Source organism: Lissotriton vulgaris, unplaced genomic scaffold, assembly GCF_964263255.1.
Source record: "Lissotriton vulgaris unplaced genomic scaffold, aLisVul1.2 SCAFFOLD_1244, whole genome shotgun sequence".
In the NCBI taxonomy this organism is placed as follows: Eukaryota; Metazoa; Chordata; class Amphibia; order Caudata; family Salamandridae; genus Lissotriton; species Lissotriton vulgaris.
Genome location: NW_028251837.1, coordinates 241,809 through 262,745, shown reverse-complemented (window position 1 = coordinate 262,745; position 20,937 = coordinate 241,809). Strand labels below are relative to the sequence as shown.

General features: G+C 44.1%; 1 protein-coding gene across 1 annotated transcript in view; it reads right to left on the bottom strand.

Annotated features, from left to right (window-relative positions):
* Positions 1-5,192: 5,192 nt before the first annotated feature.
* Positions 5,193-20,937, bottom strand: part of CFAP100 (cilia and flagella associated protein 100) — a 169,352-nt gene continuing 153,607 nt past the window's right edge. The window contains exons 13-16 of the mRNA XM_086950926.1: positions 16,018-16,153; positions 15,511-15,713; positions 14,929-15,022; positions 5,193-5,896 (exon numbers count right to left, since the gene is read on the bottom strand). Coding sequence (XP_086807052.1) covers positions 5,783-5,896; positions 14,929-15,022; positions 15,511-15,713; positions 16,018-16,153 — 547 coding nt within the window. The 3' untranslated portion in view covers positions 5,193-5,782. The remainder of the gene's footprint in view (positions 5,897-14,928; positions 15,023-15,510; positions 15,714-16,017; positions 16,154-20,937) is intronic.

Below are 20,937 nucleotides of genomic sequence, written 5' to 3'. Positions count from 1 at the left end.
AGGAGGGGGTCAGATATGTTATTGATTAGTTTCTTGTACGCCATGGAAATGGACTTGTTCGGAATGTATTCATCTGATATGCTTTCTTCGAGTGGGGAAAATTCTGGAAGCGACTCCCCCCTTAGGATGACTGATAGTAATGCGTGCCTTATCTGCAAGTATCTGAAGTACTCCATTTCTACATTTCAAATTCATTTTGCAACTGTGGGAAGGAAATCACTTCTCTTGTCTTACACAAATCTCCCACCCTGGAAATGCCAATCGTATCCCATCGTTCAAAGCCTTTGGTTTTTCATAGATTACCAAATCTTTCTGTTTCCCAAGGAGGGGTGGCCGGTATGACTCTACCCTCCCCTCCCATCCCATACTCTTGTTGACCTTGTGCCATGTCGAGACGCATGTGCAGTTAGGCCTGTTAATCACAATTTATTGGGTTTGGAATAAAGTACCCCCATAAAATTCCTTTCTGGGAGAACCACCTATCCATTTGATATCCCGGGTCGCCCTGAGGTCTATATATGCATTGGTTGATGGCTGCTAGCTGTGCCACCCAATAATATCTTTTGACATCAGGGAGTCCTATTTCCCCGTTGTACCACCCCAGAGTAAGCTTTTGGGTCAAAATACAAGGTGGTTTACCTTCCCACATGAGCTCTCTGCTCGCTTTCAATGGCTTTAAAATAATCTGATCGAACTGGTAGCAGTGAATTTTGTAGCGTAGTGAGGACATAATTATGGAAAGTGTGGCACGGCCCAGTAGCAACGGTGGGAGTGACTTCCAGTGTTTGAGGTCAATTCTTAGCCGCTGTAGGGGGGTGGAAAGGTTGTGTTAATAGTACAGTGCTGGGTCCTTGGTGACAAATATGACCAAGGTACTTGAATCCCTCGGACGCCTCTTCAATAGTGTATCCCCTGGGTAGGGGAGGAAAGTTGCCTCATATATGACTGACTTGGACTTGGACCAATTTATGCTATACCCCGAATAATTTCCAAAATTGGTGAAGATATGTAGTGCTCTATTTAGTGAGGGTCCCGGTGACACCAGATATAACAGGATATCATCGACATATAGGGCGATACGGTCCTCCCATTCCTCTGACCATCTAAGACCCCTCCTAATTGGGTCATTACGTATCTACATTGCTAGTGGTTCCAACATTACAGCGAAGAGCAGCGGGTACAGAGAGCAGCCCTGTCTGGTTCCCCTCGCATGGGTAAACACTGAAGTCTTTCGGTTGTCTACTACGACCTGGGCCAGAGGTTCTCTATAAAGGAGTTTGATCCAGCTCAGGTATTTGCAGCCGAATCCCATTTTTCTGAGGACTGAAAACATATATGGGCATTCGATTGTGTTGAACGCCATGGTGACGTCAAGGGACACCACCACCATGTCTTCTCACAATGTATCTAGTCTTCCCATCACTCCGTGCAGACGCCGCAGATTGAGGGAGTTGTTACTTGCTGGCATGAAGTCTGACTGGTCAGGATGTACTAGCTTTGTGATGACCTGTAACAGGCGGGTGGGCAGCAGTTTCGCTAGGATCTTAACTTCTGCGTTAAGCAATGATATTGGTTGATATGAGTAGCATTTACTTTTGGGTTTCCAAATTTTACAAATAACCACTATTGTGGCCAACCTTTGGTCTGCTGGAAGTACCTCCAATTCCCTGCATGAGGTATGCCTGTGATCCTTGAGATTTGATCATAACTCCAAGACGTGACAAGTGTGTGTTTAAGACAGTGATTTGGGAGCGAGAAGCAAAACTATGTCATCAAACATAAAAGGTTGTAGTAAAAGCACAGGTTGCTCTCCTGTTCCAAGTTGGGGGCCTCGTCCTGCTCACGAGGAAGCTGTAATGAAAAGTTCACTTCCCAGTCTAAGACTTCCAGTAAGTCCAAGTCAGAATTTAGGTACAAGAAAACAAAAACCAAGCAGTACTTGACCCTATCACGCCACTCAAAGTCTAGTAAAAAGATGCGACTCCATTGCGATAAAGACCATATCAACTGAATCAAAACTGATCCTGCAGTTGGTCCTGCCAGGCTTAGAATTTCCAAGACCATTTTCAATCGAGCAGCAACTAGTGGCTTTCAAAGATAAGCTGCAGATGTTTGGTGCTGTTATGTCTTCCACTGGAGAGTCTTTCTTCCATGCCACCGATGGTCGGTGATTTGTTCTGACATTGATCTCTGACCCCCGGACCGGTCTCGACCAGATCAAGGCCTATGTCACAGTATGAAATTACAGAAGCAAAACTGATATACATTCAACCAAATTCAAATCCAATTTTGCTGCCCTGACCTCTGTACCAGCAGAGAATTCAAGCTATTTTTGGGTTTGATTTGGACCAAATAAAAAAAATTCCCCTATGTTCCTCAGGACACTGTTGATGATGATACTGAGGAATGAGGAAGAAACCCTCCCCGCCACAATTACATTGAGAATACATTGTATTTTGACCTACAAAATGCCAGTGGACTAGACATATCTCCAGAAACAGAGCTAGATTAACCCCCTGGGAGAAAGCGCTTCATTCGCAGTGGTGGTTAGGACAATAGCGGAGGCAGTTTCCCATTATAGAGATGAAAACAACCTAGGCAATGTGCAGGGTGATAACAGAAAAGCCTGTGTCTCTAGATCTACTTTCTTCTCTTTATTTTAACATTGTGTCCACTCTAACATGGCCACCACTATAGCCATCGAAGAAGGCCTCTTGCACCAGTTCTCCTTCTATTGCTCGCATCGCTTTTTCAAGCCTCTTTGATCGAGAGATGCTGGCTTTTTTGTGATCACCAAAAACGTTACCAAGGTTGATTCACTGGTGTCTTCTGCTACTCATAGGGAGTTTGGTGTGGGTGTTGTGAATCCCTGATTCTCGATACTCATTCAGGATTTCTTGTTTATCAGCCATAATATAGGTAATTTTTGTAATTTTGACGCACTTTTAACTTATGGCACTCAATGCAGAGATTACACTCAGTGCTTCCTCTTATATCCATTTGGTGGCCACAGTACCATTGAAGTTGGCCACTCTGCATCCGGCCCACACCAATGGGAACCATTCTCTGAACTAGCCTGCTCTCTACCCACTCTTCTTCACTGGTAAGCCCTTTCAGTACCTTAAGAACTATTTTGTAACCTTCTTTCTTACAGCATATCTCACTTATCCATGTCTCCTGTTCCTTATCTGTTTTGTCAGATGCACCAGCATCACCATCAATTTTGCCAGTTTTGAGTATGAACCAATACAATACTACTGTTGATATGTACTCAAGACGATTCTCGCTGACAGCCTTTATTATTTTAACTAATGTTTATATTTGTCCTTTTTCTTTTTTCTTTCTCTACGTCAATTTTATTTTAATTAGCACTATTTCAGGCCTTCATTGACCTTTGCGTCCTGATGATGATCCCACCATTATATTGGATCGAAACGCCATCGACAAACAAATACAGACTTGCCTAGAGGAGAATAATTTAAGCATATGGGCTGTATATTCTGCATATTGTGATACAAACATTGCATAACGTATAGATATGTTTCACTTTGCGTGAGCACCGACCATGTTTGTCGCTTCATTGATTTTACACCTCACTCTTGCCTATATGAATTGGGTACTTGTTTTAACATCATTAGTAACCTAGGGTACACTGTTAAACTTTAACCCTTACCCAGGCATAACACTCCTTGCAACCTAACACATTTTCAGGATGACCGGCTACTATTTATACAAATGAAAATAGAAATAGTAAACATGCATATGCAGAGCGTGACATACTGTTTATTATCATTATTTCATGTAGGGGCTCACGACAGTTAAAGCATCAAGTAGGAACTACTGCACTTTTCCTGTGTCAACAATTTGAATTAATTGCTTCACTTTGAGTAAATAAGCAACAGTTTCACAACAGAATTAAACTGTTATGGTAATAACATGGAATTTAACATTTGTACAGTATTTTTATTAGTACGTCTTTTATATTAGAACATTGGAATGTTGGCAGCACCATTGAAAACAATGGAGTGCTCCGGGCTTATAATGGCTGGTATAAGCCTGGAGCTCCAACATTCCAATGCTTCTTTGTTCACAGCTTTGGTTGTGAACAAAGGCTTCAGGGAGCCTGAGGGGATTTCAATCCCCTCGCGCTCCCCAAAGGCTTTGTTTTATTTGTTGGAACATTCTGCCCTCTAGTGGAAGAATGTTCTAATAGCCTTATAGCCCTTCTTAGCAGGGCTATATCGGCAATTAAAGTTCCGCTGCTTTGTTAAAGTCCCTTGCCTTCGGCTCCGGCCTTTAACGGTGCAGCGGGCCTTTAATAGTCGGTATAGCCCGCTACAGCAGGCTATAAGGCTATATTAAATGTTTTTTTGCATCTCATTTATTTTCACTGATGTACACATAAACGCAAGGCCCTAAAGAGGGAAAGAGCCTAATGATGTCACGCCCTCTGTGACTCCATGCCCAAGGAGTCCGGCAATAGCAGCTTAAGCAGACTGCAGATGTAGGCTCTTGTCAATCCCCTCTGTATAGCAATAAGTCATGTTTTCTTATACCTTCTTGATGTTACAGATGCCAAACCCCATGCTATGTAGGTATCAAACCCCATGCTATGCAGGTATCGAGGATGGTGGTTGAGAAACAAGAGTAGGCCTATGTTGCTTTACATCCTGTTTCTAAGTCCTCTGGCCCCTATTCTTCATGTGATCTTTTCACCATCCTGTCTATTATGGATGGTCAAAATGTCAATTACGCTGGCGTAATTCTGGGAATTTTGCATTATGATGGTTAGGAGAAATTCCTAAAATGATTCTATTACACCACTTTGCATAATTATGCACCATTCAAGGTAAAATTGACAGCAAATGGTGCAATTCGCAATAATTCATGGTGAAAGCGTACAACAAATGCACAGGTACAACAGAAGCGAGCGGCAGTTCTCAATGCTCTTGTTCAAACGCATCCTCCGAAAACTGACACAAGGATGCATTTGGTGCTAAAATATAGGACAAAATGACATATTTGCCTTCCACTTAACTATGTGTAATTTCACATAATTTGGACTTAATTTCATGTAAATACATTAAAGTAAATTACACACATTTTGCACACCCTTCGTCTTTGTCTGTACATCTTCTCCATACCAAGGGAAAAGGAACCGATGAAAGAAAGGAAAATTGACAAGCTTTGGGGACAGGTCTGGGCCCAAGAGGACCTCTGATATTTGTTTTATTTTCAGTTTTTGTAGAGTAGACCAGATCCAGAAGGATGATTCAAGTCAAAGGAAGGTGGAAAGTGAGCACATGATAAAACCAAGTGTAGTGAAAAGTAGTAAGATATACATAACATTTCATATATGCCAAAACTAACTTGTAATACCCTTAGGCCACATTTACTAAAGTTTGTGGGGGTTCTTCTGCCACAGAACACTATTTAGAATTGCAAATGCAGACCTTATAAAGGTAAGTGAATGGATGCTGTGTCTTTTATTGCACTGTTCTGCACCAGTGTTGGGGAAAACCTTAGCAAATGTGGACCTCTAGTTACACATACAGGAATAAAACAGGAGCTTTAGTCACAAGCATTAACATTTCATTCCAACTGATCAAATTTATATTAAATAATATTTACATTTAGATTTGACATGATCAAAGTGAATGATACGGCTCATACTGTCTAGCTCTGTACCAGCGTATGCCGGCATCACACTGTAATAATTTGCGAGGCAGCTCAAAGACTACTTTGTCTTTTTAACATGATTAGCGCTGTTGTGTGTTTGTGACTAACTAAAAAAGAAAAGCATCTCTTCTTTTTCTTTATCGATTTTCTCCTGATCCTCGCTTTCCTTCATCTTAGAAACTGGAGGGTCAGAACGCACCATCAGCCTCCTCCCAGTCTGCAAGAATAAAAATAGGAATTAAAATCATAGAGCGCAGAATGGAAGTTCACATATCAATATGTACGTAGACCTGCCTATTGTTCATCAGCTGTATGTAAATGAATCTTAATTAGAACACTTATTAATTTTTTTGCAATTTAGGGAATTACTGGCAAAAACACCTTCTCATATGAATATACTTATACCCTCTTCTAAATAAATTCAAGTTTTCCTGATAATTCAGTGCATGATGAAAATGGCCGAACAAAAAAACAAATTATCCCTTTGGTACTCTTTTGGGTGACTCAGTACCAGGCACCCTGGTCAAGACTCCCTTTGAAGCTAGGTATTGGTTCATGACAATTTACTTCCAGCAGCGGCTCCTTTGCTATGGAAGGCTCGTGCCCCCCACCCTCCTCCAGCCTCAAAACTTGAAAAATAAACCGATAATAAAATGGGTTTATTATCGTTTCATTTTTTAAGTTCTAAGGGCCGGGCCGAGTCAGGGGGGGGGGGGGCAGTCACGAGGGGGAGTGGTGGGCACTGCTATCAGTGCGGCATGTCGATCTGGCCGGCCGTCTCAGGACGGTCAAACCGACATGCGCACTGAGCTGTCTCTAACCCGAGCTGCGTTGCATTGTTGGAGACAGCAGGCACAGGCTCCCAGTCTCTCTGGGAGCGCAAATTCAGGGCACTCCGGCTGTCATGCTGCCATCAGCATGAGAGTGAAGACAGGATAGGCCGCAGCGGAGTCTGGGGGCCTGTCCGGCAGCAAGGACTCGGAGCAGAAGAGCGGCGGGCTTAGGTAAGTTCTTTTTTTCCCGTATTTTTCTTTATCGTCCCACACCCCGCCACTCTGCCAACGCACCGGCTGCTACTGTTTGCTTCCTGGAAGCAGAGGGACTGAGTGAAAATGAATGAATAGTCAGATAAATATGTATGATACAAGAGACATGAGTGGTTGCGTCAATAGCAGCTTGTCAAGCATGGGCAGAACACATGTACTAATCAGGAATTATTTATTTAAAAAAAACAATTTAAGTAGTTTTGGAAAGAGTTGTCTCTCAGCTTCCCAAAAACATTAGAGCAGAGCAGCAAATGTACCTTTTTAAGAATACCTCCAGAGTCTGACCTTTTAAATACTTTTAGGTTTATGTGCCTACATCATTTTAGTAAAATTAGATTTCACTCTCGAATATCATGATAGAGGGATCTCAGAAACTAAAACATACAGCTCCTCTGATCTACAAAAGGAATGTCATATCTAGGTCTATGAGGTTAACAGATACATTACCCCCAGGTTTCTTATGTCCTCGTCCCATTCATTACTATGTGGAGATAACCCTCTCCTGACACCTGACAGAAAAAAAGGATCAGAAGAATGCTGGGACACTAACCCCGCCCCTCCCACCGGGAGTACACAAGGGGTACTTACCCAGCATTCCGCCTGAACAACCAAGCCCAAAACAGGAAGGCCAGCCTTTCGGGGGGGGAGGGCGGGGTGTATGAATGGGACGAGGACAACAGGACCCGCAGTAATGAAGATTACCGGTAAGTAATAGAGCATTACCCCCAGGACCCTTATGTCCTCGTCCCATTCATTACTCTGTGGAGAATACCAAAGCAGAAAAGCCTTCATTTCCAAACAAAACAGAAGCCAACCCAGGAAATCACAACAAGGCAGCAACTGCAGGAAGCAAAAGGCAGAACCGGCGAAACCCCAGGCAGAGTCCCCCGACAAAAGGGAGCCCCACCAATCCTGGACGCACCCAACAAAACAACCGGAAAACATCCAGACGACCAGACCGGCAACCACAGAGGTCAACCAGCCCACAGCCAACCAGAAAAGGGGCGAGCATGGACACACAAGCCAACCGAGGCAAGAAGAAAACAGCAAGGAGGCCTCCCAAAGAAAAAGGCCAAGAGCCACAAGGCCAGCAAGTCAGAACCGGGCAATAGGAGCCAAACCCAGGCACTGAGAACCCACGCCAGCCAAACCCAGGCCCCGGAAAGAAAAGAAACACCCAGGGGTCAAGAGGGCCAGAGGAACGCAAAGCTCCAACCAACAACAACCAAAGTCGGCCCCGGGAAAAAAAGGGCAGAGAAGCCCACCAAGGGCAGGATCAGACCAGAAGACAAGGGAAGCAAACAACCCGACCCTAGAGAGACCAGAGGACAAACCCCCGGAACCTCACAAAAGAGCAGCAGGCTCAAGAGAAAAGGGCCAGCAACAGCCGACAGTCCACCAGCACCCACACCGGAAGGGGAGATAGAGCCCACGGACAGGGAAAGAGGGAAAACCAAGGCACCGGGGAAGCCAACCCACCAGGTAAAGGTCCAGAAAGACGAGGAAACAAGGCAACAAGGGAACAAGCACCTCCAGGAAACCCGAGCAGCAAGAACCAACAAGGGCAAACAACCAGGAAAGTGAGGGTGTGAAAAATGATATATCTACTTGTCCAAGAGGAAATATTGTTCAGAAATATACTTGTCTACAGTAGCGGCTCCTGGAGGGAGTGCTGCGGGGCGGTTGGGCGGGGGAGGGGCAGGACAGGGGGAAGTAAACTTCGGCATACGACCGATCGGAGTTAGGTAAAGAAATAAATAAAACAAATTAAATTGCGCGTGCGCTGCAACGCATTTGGCATTGTCACCCTCGCAATTTAATGTGTTTTATTTATTTATTACTTTCTAACTTCAGTTCGCCGTATGCTGGAGTTTACTACCCTCCACCCTGCCCCTCCCCCCACCACACAACACTCCCTCCAGGAGCCGCTACTGCTTGTCTAGTGAAAAAAACTCTTGGCTCACTTATGGTGCCAAAAAATGTTACAGGTCCAATTCTAAAAACTATTTAGGTGTTGGTTTGGCCTACACATTTAAGAGTTGGCTCTGCACTCGCGTGGCGCCCACATTCACAAAATGGAAGGGGACCCCTTCCAATTTGCAATAGGGCTACCAACTTTTTTGCAGAGTTGGTAAAATGTGAAGGTTTTGTGACCGCATTTCGGTGGCAAAACATTCATACATGCCTCCTATGCGACCCTCTATGAGGAAAGGACACCCTTGGCACGCCCCTTTCTAATACTGACTTGCAAACCCTATTTTGCAAGTCGGTAATAAGTTGACAGCCATTTTAGTGGTCGCACATGGTCCAATTCTCTGTTTGCGACAGCTAAAAACTGTCATACATCTGGCCCAAAATGCCTTTCAAGAGATCGCTATTGTATCGTCCACACTTCTGCGACAGTTTTTCTAATGACCACTTGGTGGCACTAAAACGCAGCAAACTGGTGTTGTTTGAATATGTTTCCTTAAATGCAATGCAGTTTGGAGCAAGACAATCACGAATCTACCAATGCAAAATTAAAAAGCTCCCGTGGGCTAGTCAAATTCAGAAAGGGGGGAAGCAACAAACAGACTAAAGCAAATGAAAATGACACAAATGGCATCCAATCTGGAGAATGGATTGGCTCAGTGGAGTGTTGTATACAATGCTGTCTTTAACACACAGCTGCAGCTGTATGTGACTAGAACATAAAATGATGGCTCGTCAAGAATAGCAAAATAGTTTAAATAAGTACATTTGTACAGACTGTAGATGTTTACATGAGCAAATAGACATGTGTATGTTTGCTCACACAAAAATGGAATTCACAAATGTTTGCTAAGAGTACACTTGGTAGCCAGCAACTGTTTTCAGGTCTACTTCTGTAATCCCTTGTGAGTTCAAGACACTTGTAAATCTGCACACATGCAAGGTCATAGCATGTTTGTGACTTTAACAATGGGTTCTCAATTGTTGCTCTAAATGTTTTTGACGTTGTCCATAATGATGTTATGCTTCTCAGGCGTTATTAGTACTATTTTCAAGTATTCAAACTGATCAAACATGATTTATTAAAATATGCTTTATAGATATAGCATATAACGATGACCATAAAACCATAGTTTAGTAAAACTGTATGTAAACTTCATGTATTTTTTCAAGTTGGAATTTTTTTTTGTGGAACAATGAATTTTGAAAGCAAACACAATAGTTTTGGAAATATTGTCCGCCAACATACACATTTTTTAAGTTGCAAATATTTTTGGGGTACATTCTATTTTGAATACCAATATTTTGTCCATTGTTCTGCATCTATTTGCATGCTAACAAGTAGCATGCTGGGAGCATTACAAACATCCAGAAATAGTTCTAGTTTGTAAACATGTGTAAACGGTTTTACATTGGAACCACTTCCAATTCAGCAAGCTGAACTGACACCTCACTGTATTTCGTGAGAGTGTTTGCCTGAACAGTAAAGGATTTGTGTTCATGAATCATACCTATAAGCAGTGGTGGCTTCTCCACTAAGGCCGAGGAGCATCTTGTAGGGGTGGACAGATCTACTCTGCTCTCAGAGCAGGGGGGAGGAGTGGTGTGCACTATGTGAATGCACAATGACTGATTGGCTGGCCCTCTTGAGCTGGCCAGTCATGCATACTTTGCAAGTTCTCCACCCAGGCTGCATTACAGCGTGGGTGGAGAACATGCTCGGGCCCCCATTCCATGCCTGAGTGCCAATCCACGGTGCTCTAAACAATCACAACGCTGCATTACAGCCTGGGTGGAGAACATGCTCAGGCTCCCATTCCCTGGCTGAGCGCCGAACTAGGGCAGTCAGACCAATCGAAACGCTGTATTGGAGCATTGTGATTACAATGCGGAACCTTGGTGCTTTCGATTTCCTGCTTCTTGTTTGCCCAGAAGAAGCCCGGAATAAGACGGAGGAGAGGTGGCGGCTGGCCAGACGGCCGGCCAGCAGATAAGTGATTTTTTTGTAACCTCCTCCCCTTTCCCTGCACCACTGCTTCTTCCCGGGAGCAGCTGCTACTGTATACACGTTTTAACATGTTACACATTGGGATGCAAATCTGGACTTAGCAGTAGCAGACATTCTTCTTTCCCAGAAAGATAATGTGGCACTTTGTGCTGCAGGGGGTTGTGTGTACTTGTCCAGAGGACAGAGCAACATGAAGGCATGTTGTTCTTCACAGGTAGTGGAATAGTCATTTCTCAGCACCACACCCAAATAATTTCCTCTAAATAATAAATATGTTATAAGGGTTATTATTTTGGTTTGGTTTATATTGGTATGCTTTCTGAAATTGATGTCGCTACCATGCAAATAAATATTTGAGGCAGGGGCATAAATAATATACTATGATTTGCCACATATGTGTTCTTGTGTTATGTCACAAGTGATGCACCAGCATGCCAAGTGACCAATGCATTATCTGTTGGACTATCTGCCTGCCGGCTGATTTTTTAGCAGTTATGAAACATTGTTTGTGCTCATGTTTTTTACCCCGAGTGGGAAGGGTATGCTCAGACATGAGTCCCGTGCTCTCCACACCACTGGAGTCAAGGTATCCTGGCTGATGACGGCTGATAGCCAGAAACCGGTCCTAGGATGCTTGATTCTGGTCCAGGAAAGACATGGCTTGGCAGTTCGGGCTGGACTGTTCCCATGAGGCACAGGGTCAAAGCTGATTTGCATATGGCCATGTCTGAACTGGTGGGGGAGGGGGGGTGTGGAGTGCAAAAAAAGATGGATTTAGGCCCAGATCTCTGTACTGGGGTGATTGTATGACATTGTTCTGCATTCTGTCCATCAACTGTTGTTTTTAGGTCTCGCCTGTCGATGCGCATGCGCATCGAGCAAGCGAGACTATGGGGGCTTATCCACTCTTTGTCCAACTTGCAAGGAATCGTGGCGATTCCTTGCAGTGCCCGTGACTTTTAAGCTCAATGCGCATGCGCATTGAGCTTAAAAGCGCGTGCACATGCCCCCAGCCGCCTGCCTTGCCTACTCACCCGCCCCCTCACTTCTTGATTGCACGGCCGCTAGGCCGTGCCTCCCCTACTCTCCTCCTCCTACTCTTGATCTTCACTATTTCTTATATGCTCTTCACATGTTTTACTTTTACACATGGCTTATGTAAACACCACTTCTCCTGGTTCCTTATCAAGACTCTGATGTCCGTTTACCAATTTAAAATGGCGGCTGTTTTTTCATTTTTTGTTTTACTAAATTGAGAACTATGATGCTGGCCAGCCTCTTTTTGTTCTTTGGCCAAGTGATAATCGGCAAACTATTCTATCAGATAGCGGCCGTTTTTCTCAGATTATCGATCTACTACCTTGTTGTAGGTCCGACTTGTGTGTACTATTATCACATACTAGCACATAATACTTGAACATTCTAAGATGGCGGCAGTTTTTCTTGCCAAACTCCAACAGGCTACAGTCCTTTTTCTAATGCACCCGAATCATTATTTAAGCACTGCCGGTCGTGTCCGCTTTACTGCAGCTGTTACGAACGCGGCACGATTCTTTGCCTTTAGAATTTCTAGGATCGTAAGCTTTCTGACTTTTGGTAGCTAAGCCTGCGGCATCGATATGGCTTGAGGGAAATTAACTAATTAATATAGATGTAATGCGCTGACGGCTAAATCGAGATTCAGCCATTATATAAATATTTTTACTAGTGCTTTTTCTCATAGCGGTGACAATTATATTGCTGTAATATTTTACACTCTCTTACCGCTTTCCAGCACGATGATGGCGGTGTCAATATTTTTCAGAACTACATTTCTGACAGCGTTCCTCTCTCTGAGTGCTAACATGCAGATACTTAATGGACTATGTTTCTAAGCATGTGTTTCATGATGAGTAATGCACAGATATATCATAAGAATTGTTCTTGACATCATAATGTATATTGTGCATTAGTATGCAATTTTTTTGTTTGTGATACAGCCCATTGATCAAGCTATGAGTAGTTTGAATGTGCAAATTTTATTTTACTCTGTATTGAAGGTGTGTTGAAGACTAGAATTCATTGCATGCATACAGGTTGTGCAAGCAAGTGTACCACCTAGATTTGATTGGAATTTTTGCTGGGGTTGGGTTCAATGATTGAACACTTTTCTTGAATATCAGTGAGAAGCCCATAGTATCTACATGTCTCACTACTGACAGTATTAGTTTTTCGCCTTTGCACCGTCACACACCCGAAAACTCACACCCCCTCACTCACCCTCACCCTCACACACCCTAACAATCACACCCCCTAACGCTCACACCCCCTAACACTCACACCCGCCTAACAGTCACCCCCTAACACTCACCCCCTCACCCTCACCCCCTCACCCTCACCCCTCACACCCTCACACTCACTCCCTCAACACCCCACCCTCACCCCCCTCAACCCCCCTCATTCACCCTAACACACCCTCACCCTCTCACACACCCTCTCACACACCCCTCACACACTCCCTCACTCACGCTATCACACACCCCCTCACACACCCCCTCACTCACCCTCTCACACACCCCCTCACTGACCCTCTCACACCCGCTCACCCTCACCCTCACTCTCCCTCACACTCCCTCACCCCCTCACCCTCCCTCACCCTCCCTCCCCTCCCCTCACCCTCACCCTCACCCCACTCACCCTCAACTCCCTCACCCTCACCCCCCTCACCCTCACACCCCTCACCCCCCTCACCCCCTCACACCCCTCACCCTCACACCCCTCACCCTCACACCCCTCACCCTCACACCACTCAGTGCTACAACACATATTGTGTTACAATAGGTGTCACATTTGCGAAACATAAAACTATTGGCATTGTAAATAACAAAGCAATTATTTTCACAATTTTAAAAACAAGCACATTAATAAAAAAGTGCCCTTTACAATACCAATAGCTCAAACTTTCCTAATGCAACACCTATTGCAGTGCTATGCTTCTCTCCCCTGCTGCACTCTCCTGCTCTCTAGAGATGTGGCCTAACGACAATAGCTGCCATCTAAGTCACGTAAATACTAAACATGTTGCATTCCAAATGCTATAGGTGTCACATTTATTTATTAATTTAGCTATTTAGAAAAAACAACACATAAATAAAAAACAAAAAAATAAATAACACCTATAGCTCAAACTTTACTACTGCGAGACCTATTGCATTTCCAATGCTTGTTGCATTTGTCACCCCGAGTGGGCTGGGTATGCTCAGACGTGAGTCCCAGGCTCTCCACACCACTGGAGTCAAGCTATCCTGGCTGATGACGGCTGATAGCCAGAAACCGGTCCTAGGATGCTTGATTCCGGTCCAGGAAAGACATGGCTTGGCAGTTCGGGCTGGACTGTTCCCATGAGGCACAGGGTCAAGGCTGATTTGCATATGGCCATGTCTGAACTGGGGTGGTGTGGAGTGCAAAAAAGCGATGGATTTAGGCCCAGATCTCTGTACTGGGGTGAATGTGTGACATTGATCTGCATTCTGTCCATCAACTGTTGTTTTTGCGCTAGCCCATTGATCCATGGTTGTCCCATGTGCAATTTACAAAAACTGTAGTAAAAATATTGATGTGAAAGATCCCATTCCAATGTCCTAGCTCCAGTCTCCTTCATTCACCTGCAGGCTTTCTTTGGAGTTTGTCATTAAAGCACCTTACTAACCTATCATCCCGAGAAGGAGGCGGGAGCATATAAGTACACCAAGGACAAATGCCAGTATTAATGTCTGGTTTCAAAGTAATTGATGCTGTCGTCACAAACATCTGGAATTTCAGTTCAGTAACCCACCTTCTCCCATACTTACAGAGTCAGTTTTTCCCTGTGAGAGCAGTGGATAAGGACCTGTACTGCCAGATCTGGTCAACAGTGCATTGAATTTGATTGGTGGACCCACTCTCACATTTCCAATGAATATACGAATATGCAGCTAAAGTGCATTTAGATTTTCTGGCCAAAGATGAAACCATAGTTGCACCCTTCAATGTATACAGCCAGGTATAGATCATCTGAACAGTCGATATAACAGACAATGTGACAACGATATATTAGTGCTTCGGAAACTGCCTAGTGTCCCATTTTAGAATGGGGTGCATTTATTGAGCACTGACATGAAACCCACCCCAGGATTGGATAATTAGAAATTGAAAGAGACACGTACAAACTTCATCAAATGTTATGTATCAAGGAACCATAGTTACCGTTTTCTTGGGATCGGATTGAGCTCTTTGTAGGGCACGCCGCAGTCGTTCCTCTTGGTGCAATCTCTGCTGTTTCAATTTCTCTTCTCTAACTCTACAGTAAAATGAAGAAATTATTTTGACATAATCTAGAATGTTCAGAAGCTTTTGAAACATTTGGAAAGAACTGAGGGTTTCAATACAATCTCTAATATACTGAGGGTTTCAATTAAATCTAAATCTTAGCAGAATTTACAGACTCTTATCACAAAGTATTCTACAGAAAGGCCCAAGCTATTGCACTGTAATTTCAGCCTACAATGTTTACTTAACAGAAGTCTAAATCAGCTATAATTCCCTTTTATTACCAACTGTACTTGGCCCACAGCCCATAAGAAGTTCATTTGGTAATTGATAAGGAGTCATTGTAAAAGTGTTCATGCATGAGTGGTGAATGTCTAGGAACCACATTTTTTGGGATGGTAAACCCTCTTACTAAGTCCGTTGTGCATTATCAGAGGGTGATTGATTGCAACACATTCTGCACAGTTCAGTGGTATAACAAATATGACACTGTGGTCAGTGTGGTGTAACTTGGCGTACCTTATCCTTCTTTCCTTCGCTTTGGCTTTCTCAGCCATTTCTAGTTTCTCTGGTGGGATCTTTTCAAAGTTATCCAACATGTCTAAAAGTTGACCCTCGATAACCGCCAGCATCTGCAAGGTGCTGAGGTTGGCTTGGTTATCTCCTATGCAGGCGCGGTACACTTGGGTCACCTTCACATTTAAAGATTCCAGCATTTTTTCCTATAGAAAAAAAGACACCTGTTACAAAATGTTCCCATGGTTTAGTAAAGCAGTGCACTCAACAATATCAGTGGATTGTGGGGGCCGGTGAGTGAGCCGAACTGATTGGTGACCCTTCAAATGGAGGAACATTGCACGTCTGCCCCTACCTTTTGTAAATATTAGACATCTGCTGGGTAGAAAGCAATACAGTGTAGGGGACTAAATAAACTATAACTAAGTCTGGCAGAAGAGCCCAGGCCTCCTTGTGGGACTTTAATACAATAGTGGTACCTTTAAGACCCAACCTTCCCCCACACCGCACCTGGTCTACGGCATCGTTCTGTCCAAATGAAAAAACTTGCGACTTAAGTTTAAGATCCTTTGCTTTCTCTTCTTCTCTTGCGATGGATTCTTTCAAGTAGCTGACTTGGGCTTTAAGGATCTGGGATTCTTCTTCCCTAATGGGGGAAAAAAAAAATTGCCTTCATGTTTTAAAAGATTTGTTTTCCAACACAGGCTTGTTAAAGGAAGTATGAGTGTGTGATTGTGTCTGGGTCCTGAATAGTCATTCTTTTCCAGCTGCAAATGCAAATTCATGGTGCAACCAAGAATAGATATTGACCATGTTAAAGTTCCATTTGTTTGTAACGGGGAGCGATGCATTTTCTATATCTACCCGTTCTTCTGCATTTAAACAATGCAGCATATAGAAACAGTTCAATATATATCTCTGAGCAACCAACATAAACCAATGTTTTAATAAACTAATTTCAAAGGTTTCCAGTTCCTGGTGAGCCATATGAAGCCATGTAGGACACTGTACATCTATCAATGAGTCATTGAATAACATGTAAGATCAGCGGCAGCTCCTCCGCAAAGGCGGAGGAGCACCGCCCCACTGCTCTTTGAGCAGTGCAAAAAGGAAAAATCAAATGATATTAGCTCAATGTTATTAACTGAGGCAGTTTTACGGGGTGGGGCTGGGCTGTCGTCACAGCCAGCTGGGAGAGGAGTGGTGGAGACTTAAGTGCGCTTGGCGGTTTGGCCGGCAGTCTTGGGCTGGCCAAACAGTAAGCGTGTTCTTCACCTGGCCAGGTGGAGAACACGTACGCTCAAAGTCCCCGTCTCCGCGCCAAACAACAGTTCTCAGTCCAATCTTGACGCTGCTGTCATGCTGGTGATAAGTACAACAAAGAGGTGACCTGGTATCCTAATTAATTCAAACAATTTCTTTATTACAACAACCACACTATATTCTTTTGGGTGATTGTGTTATTTATTTACCCTTTCTTTTGAAACTTTTTTAAATCTGTTTTTATACAATTACTTGTTATATATGGCCCTTTCTGGTTTCTGTCTAGTGGGCCTCACCCCGCTCTTTTCTTAGTCATGCTGGTGACAGCAGCGTTGTGTTTGGCTGTGTGCGTCCATGCTTCGTGGACAGATGGACTGAGGAGAGGCGGAGGATGGCGTTCGAAAGGTAAGTCTTCTTTTCTTCCTAACCCTCCCCCTCTGTAATCGTTTGCTTGCAGCCACCACTGCGTGAGATACTTAGTTGGGTTTCAGCATGGCAGAAAGAAAAAACATTACTTTCTGAGGAATGTATGTGACGGTGATTGATCTTTCAGGAATTCCTTTCTGCAACCGTAGTCATTACTCTCAGTGATTATTCAGTAAATATTTATTAGCTGGAAACCTCCTTGTAACATAACATAACATAACATAACATAACATAACATAACACACACACACACACACACACACACACACACACACACACACACACACACACACACACACACACACACACACACACACACACACACACACACACACACACACACACACACACACACACACACACACACACACACACACACACACACACACACACACACACACACACACACACACACACACACACACACACACACACACACACACACACACACACACCCACCCCCCCCCCCCCCCCCCCCCCCCCCCCCCCCCCTCTCTCTCTCTCTCTCTCTCTCTCTCTCTCTCTCTCTCTCTCTCTCTCTCTCTCGCAGGAAACGGCACATCTCAGGGTGAGCGTTTGAATGGCACAAGTGATTACTCGACCGAGACAACAGACCCCCATGGCTGTGGATTCGGCCTCCTCTCTCCGGATGACTCGACAGGTGCAATAGATCCCCAATACGGCCGACCCTGGCTTTTTCTTCTGGTTACAATCTCTATCTCCAGCAGTCGAACGTCATCCCAGAACCAATTGTTATTTTATTATATATAACGGTCCTCTATTACCGAAATTGCCTTAATTGGCTGGTAGAACCTCACGTCTTTCTGTAAAGCTACATTCTAATCGGTCCATACATGGTTATTTTAATCAAACAGACGTCCTTGTTTAAAATTCTGGGCACTAAGGCATAAAATTACATGTCCTGATGATGATACCACACCACCAGGGATCGAAACGTCGTCGACACTTTACACTTGATGATCTTTTGACATTATATTGAATAGATCACGCAAAGTGTAGTTTATCATTGTCTGTTTAACTCCAAAAGCACTTACAGACTGCCCTGTTTCTTTTGTTTGCCTTATTAGTATGTTATATGTGATAGTAGGACACAGGCGGTGTCCCGCTTGGTTATTGTTATCTCATCTCCTTTGTTGAAAACAAATATTTATACTATTAAAGTGTGTCCGGCTGGACAGTTTAAAATATAGATTTCAATTTTGCTCTATATTTATTTTGATTGTTATTTTGTTGCTAATGTTTGGGACCATTGTCTTTTGAAACATTATACTCCCAAAGGTCCCAGACCTATTGCTACTTTTGGGTTCCCTTGTTCCTTGTAATAACATAAAATGTTTAGAGCACTGCTGTGTTATGTAGGTTTGTTTACCCAACAAGGACCACCCAATAAGCCCACAGGATGAGGGTAAATATCATCAGCACATGACATGTGTCACGTGGGACTCATTTGTTAAGAGCTATACGCTAATTAATCTGGAAACTCTATGATTGCTTTGAGTAAATTCTACTGTACAATTTAATTGGAGAGCAATTAATTGCAACTGCATGCTTTAAAATGAGAGTACTTGATGAAAAAATTCCAGACTCCTACATCAATTCTATCTATCTATCCATCTATCTATCTATCTATCTATCTATCTATCTATCTATCTATCTATCTATCTATCTATCTATCTATCTATCTATCTATCTATCTATCTATCTATCTATCTATCTATCTATCTATCTATCTATCTATCTATCTATCTATCTATCTATCTATCTATCTATCTATCCATCTATCCATCTATCTATCTATCTATCTATCTATCTATCTATCTATCTATCTATCTATCTATCTATCTATCTATCTATCTATCTATCTATCTATCTATCTATCTATCTATCACACTTTTCAGCATATATCATTATACAATATATAAAGGTGTGAGAAAGTAAATCAAAAAGTGTAGGCGGCGCAGTGCTATGCTATCACCACAGGTAGCAGACCGTTTGGGGAGGAGCTGCCATAGCAACCAGCCACGCTACAGCAGAAAGAGAGAAATAAAAGAAACATGAACCAAGAGCTGAAAAGAACAAGTATAACTGGAGCTCAATGCAGAGCAGAAACCACTTCTGTCCACGAGCATTGTTTCTATCTTTGGGATCCTAGACAAAAGCATTTAGCATCAACATTTATAACATGCAGGAGCTCCTGCCATTATCCGCTTCTATGCTGACATGAAGAAGTTTGGAAGAGGGTTTGGAAATCGACAGCACTCTAGGCGGAGATTTGGGGTCCAACATGCCAAAATACTAACTTGTTCACATTGTAAGAGCCAGGAATATGCCAAACAATGTTACTTTTGATATGGCCATTAATTCTCTGTCTTTAGACCATCGTCAACGCCCAGCTGACAAACTAAAACCAAAAGAGAACTGCATCCTTGACCTCTACCAATCCGGATTCTGCAGCAACCACAGCATCAAGACCGCCTCCTTGCCGCCACAGATGACATCCGTGTGCTCCTCGACCAAGGCCATATCGCAGCCGCCATCCTACTCGACCTCTCCGCAGCCTTCGACACCATCTCCCACCACACTCTCGCAGGTAGACTCCATGACGGCGGAATTCAGGGAACAGCCCTTGACTGGCTCTACTCCTTCCTCGCCGGCAGAACCCAAACGATCAGACTCCCACCTTTCCTATCGAACCTATAGATATCAACTGCGGAGTACCACCAGGATCATCGCTCAGTCTCAAGCTCTTCAACATCTACACGGCCCTCCTCACCACCATTGCCGGACAGCACGGACTAAGCATTGTATCATACACTGAATACACCCAGCTCATCCTCTCCCTCACAAAGGGACCCGAAACCATCAGACTCAGTTTCCAAGAAAGAATTAAAGATGTCGCAGCTTGGATGAGCAGCAGCTGTCTGAAACTCAACTCAGAGAAAACAGAAGTCCTTGTCCTGGAACTCTCCCCCTCTGAACGGGACAACTCCTGGTGGCCCTCCACCCTCGGCACCCGCTCCACCCCCCACAGACCAGGCCTGGAACCTCAGCATCATACTGGACTCCTTCCTCACTATGACCCGACAGATCAACGCCGTCACCTCCACCTGCTTCAACACCCTCAGCATCCTCTGCAAGACCTTCAAGTGGATCCCCCTGAAGCCATAAAGACCATCACCCACACACTCATAACAAGCAGCCTGGACTATGGAAACACCCTCTATGCTGGAATCAACAAATCCCTGCTATGAAAACTCCAGACCATCCAGAACACCATGGCCTGACTCGTCCTTGGCATCCCACAAAATGAGCACATCATCCAAAACCCGCGAGACCTCCACTGGCTCCCTGTCGAGAAGAGAGCAACCTTCAAGCTACTCACGCCTACAAATCCCTCCACAATATTGAAACCAAATACCTCAGCAAAAGAGTCTTCTTCAACGTACCCAAAAGGAACCTTAGCTCTGCCGACCTCGCCCTGGCAGAAACCCTGCACATCTGCAGAACCAGTGCGGGTGGTGGAGCCTTCTCCTACATCGCAACCAAAGCCTTGAACGAGAACCCATTCAACATCAGACGCTCCCCTACTCTGCACACCTTCAGGAAGAGCCTCAAGACCTGGCTCTTCGCTGAACTGGAGCCACACCCCAACCCCCCCCCCTCCCACCACCCCCCACCCTGCCCAGCGCCTTGAGACCCTCACGGCTGAGTAGCACACTT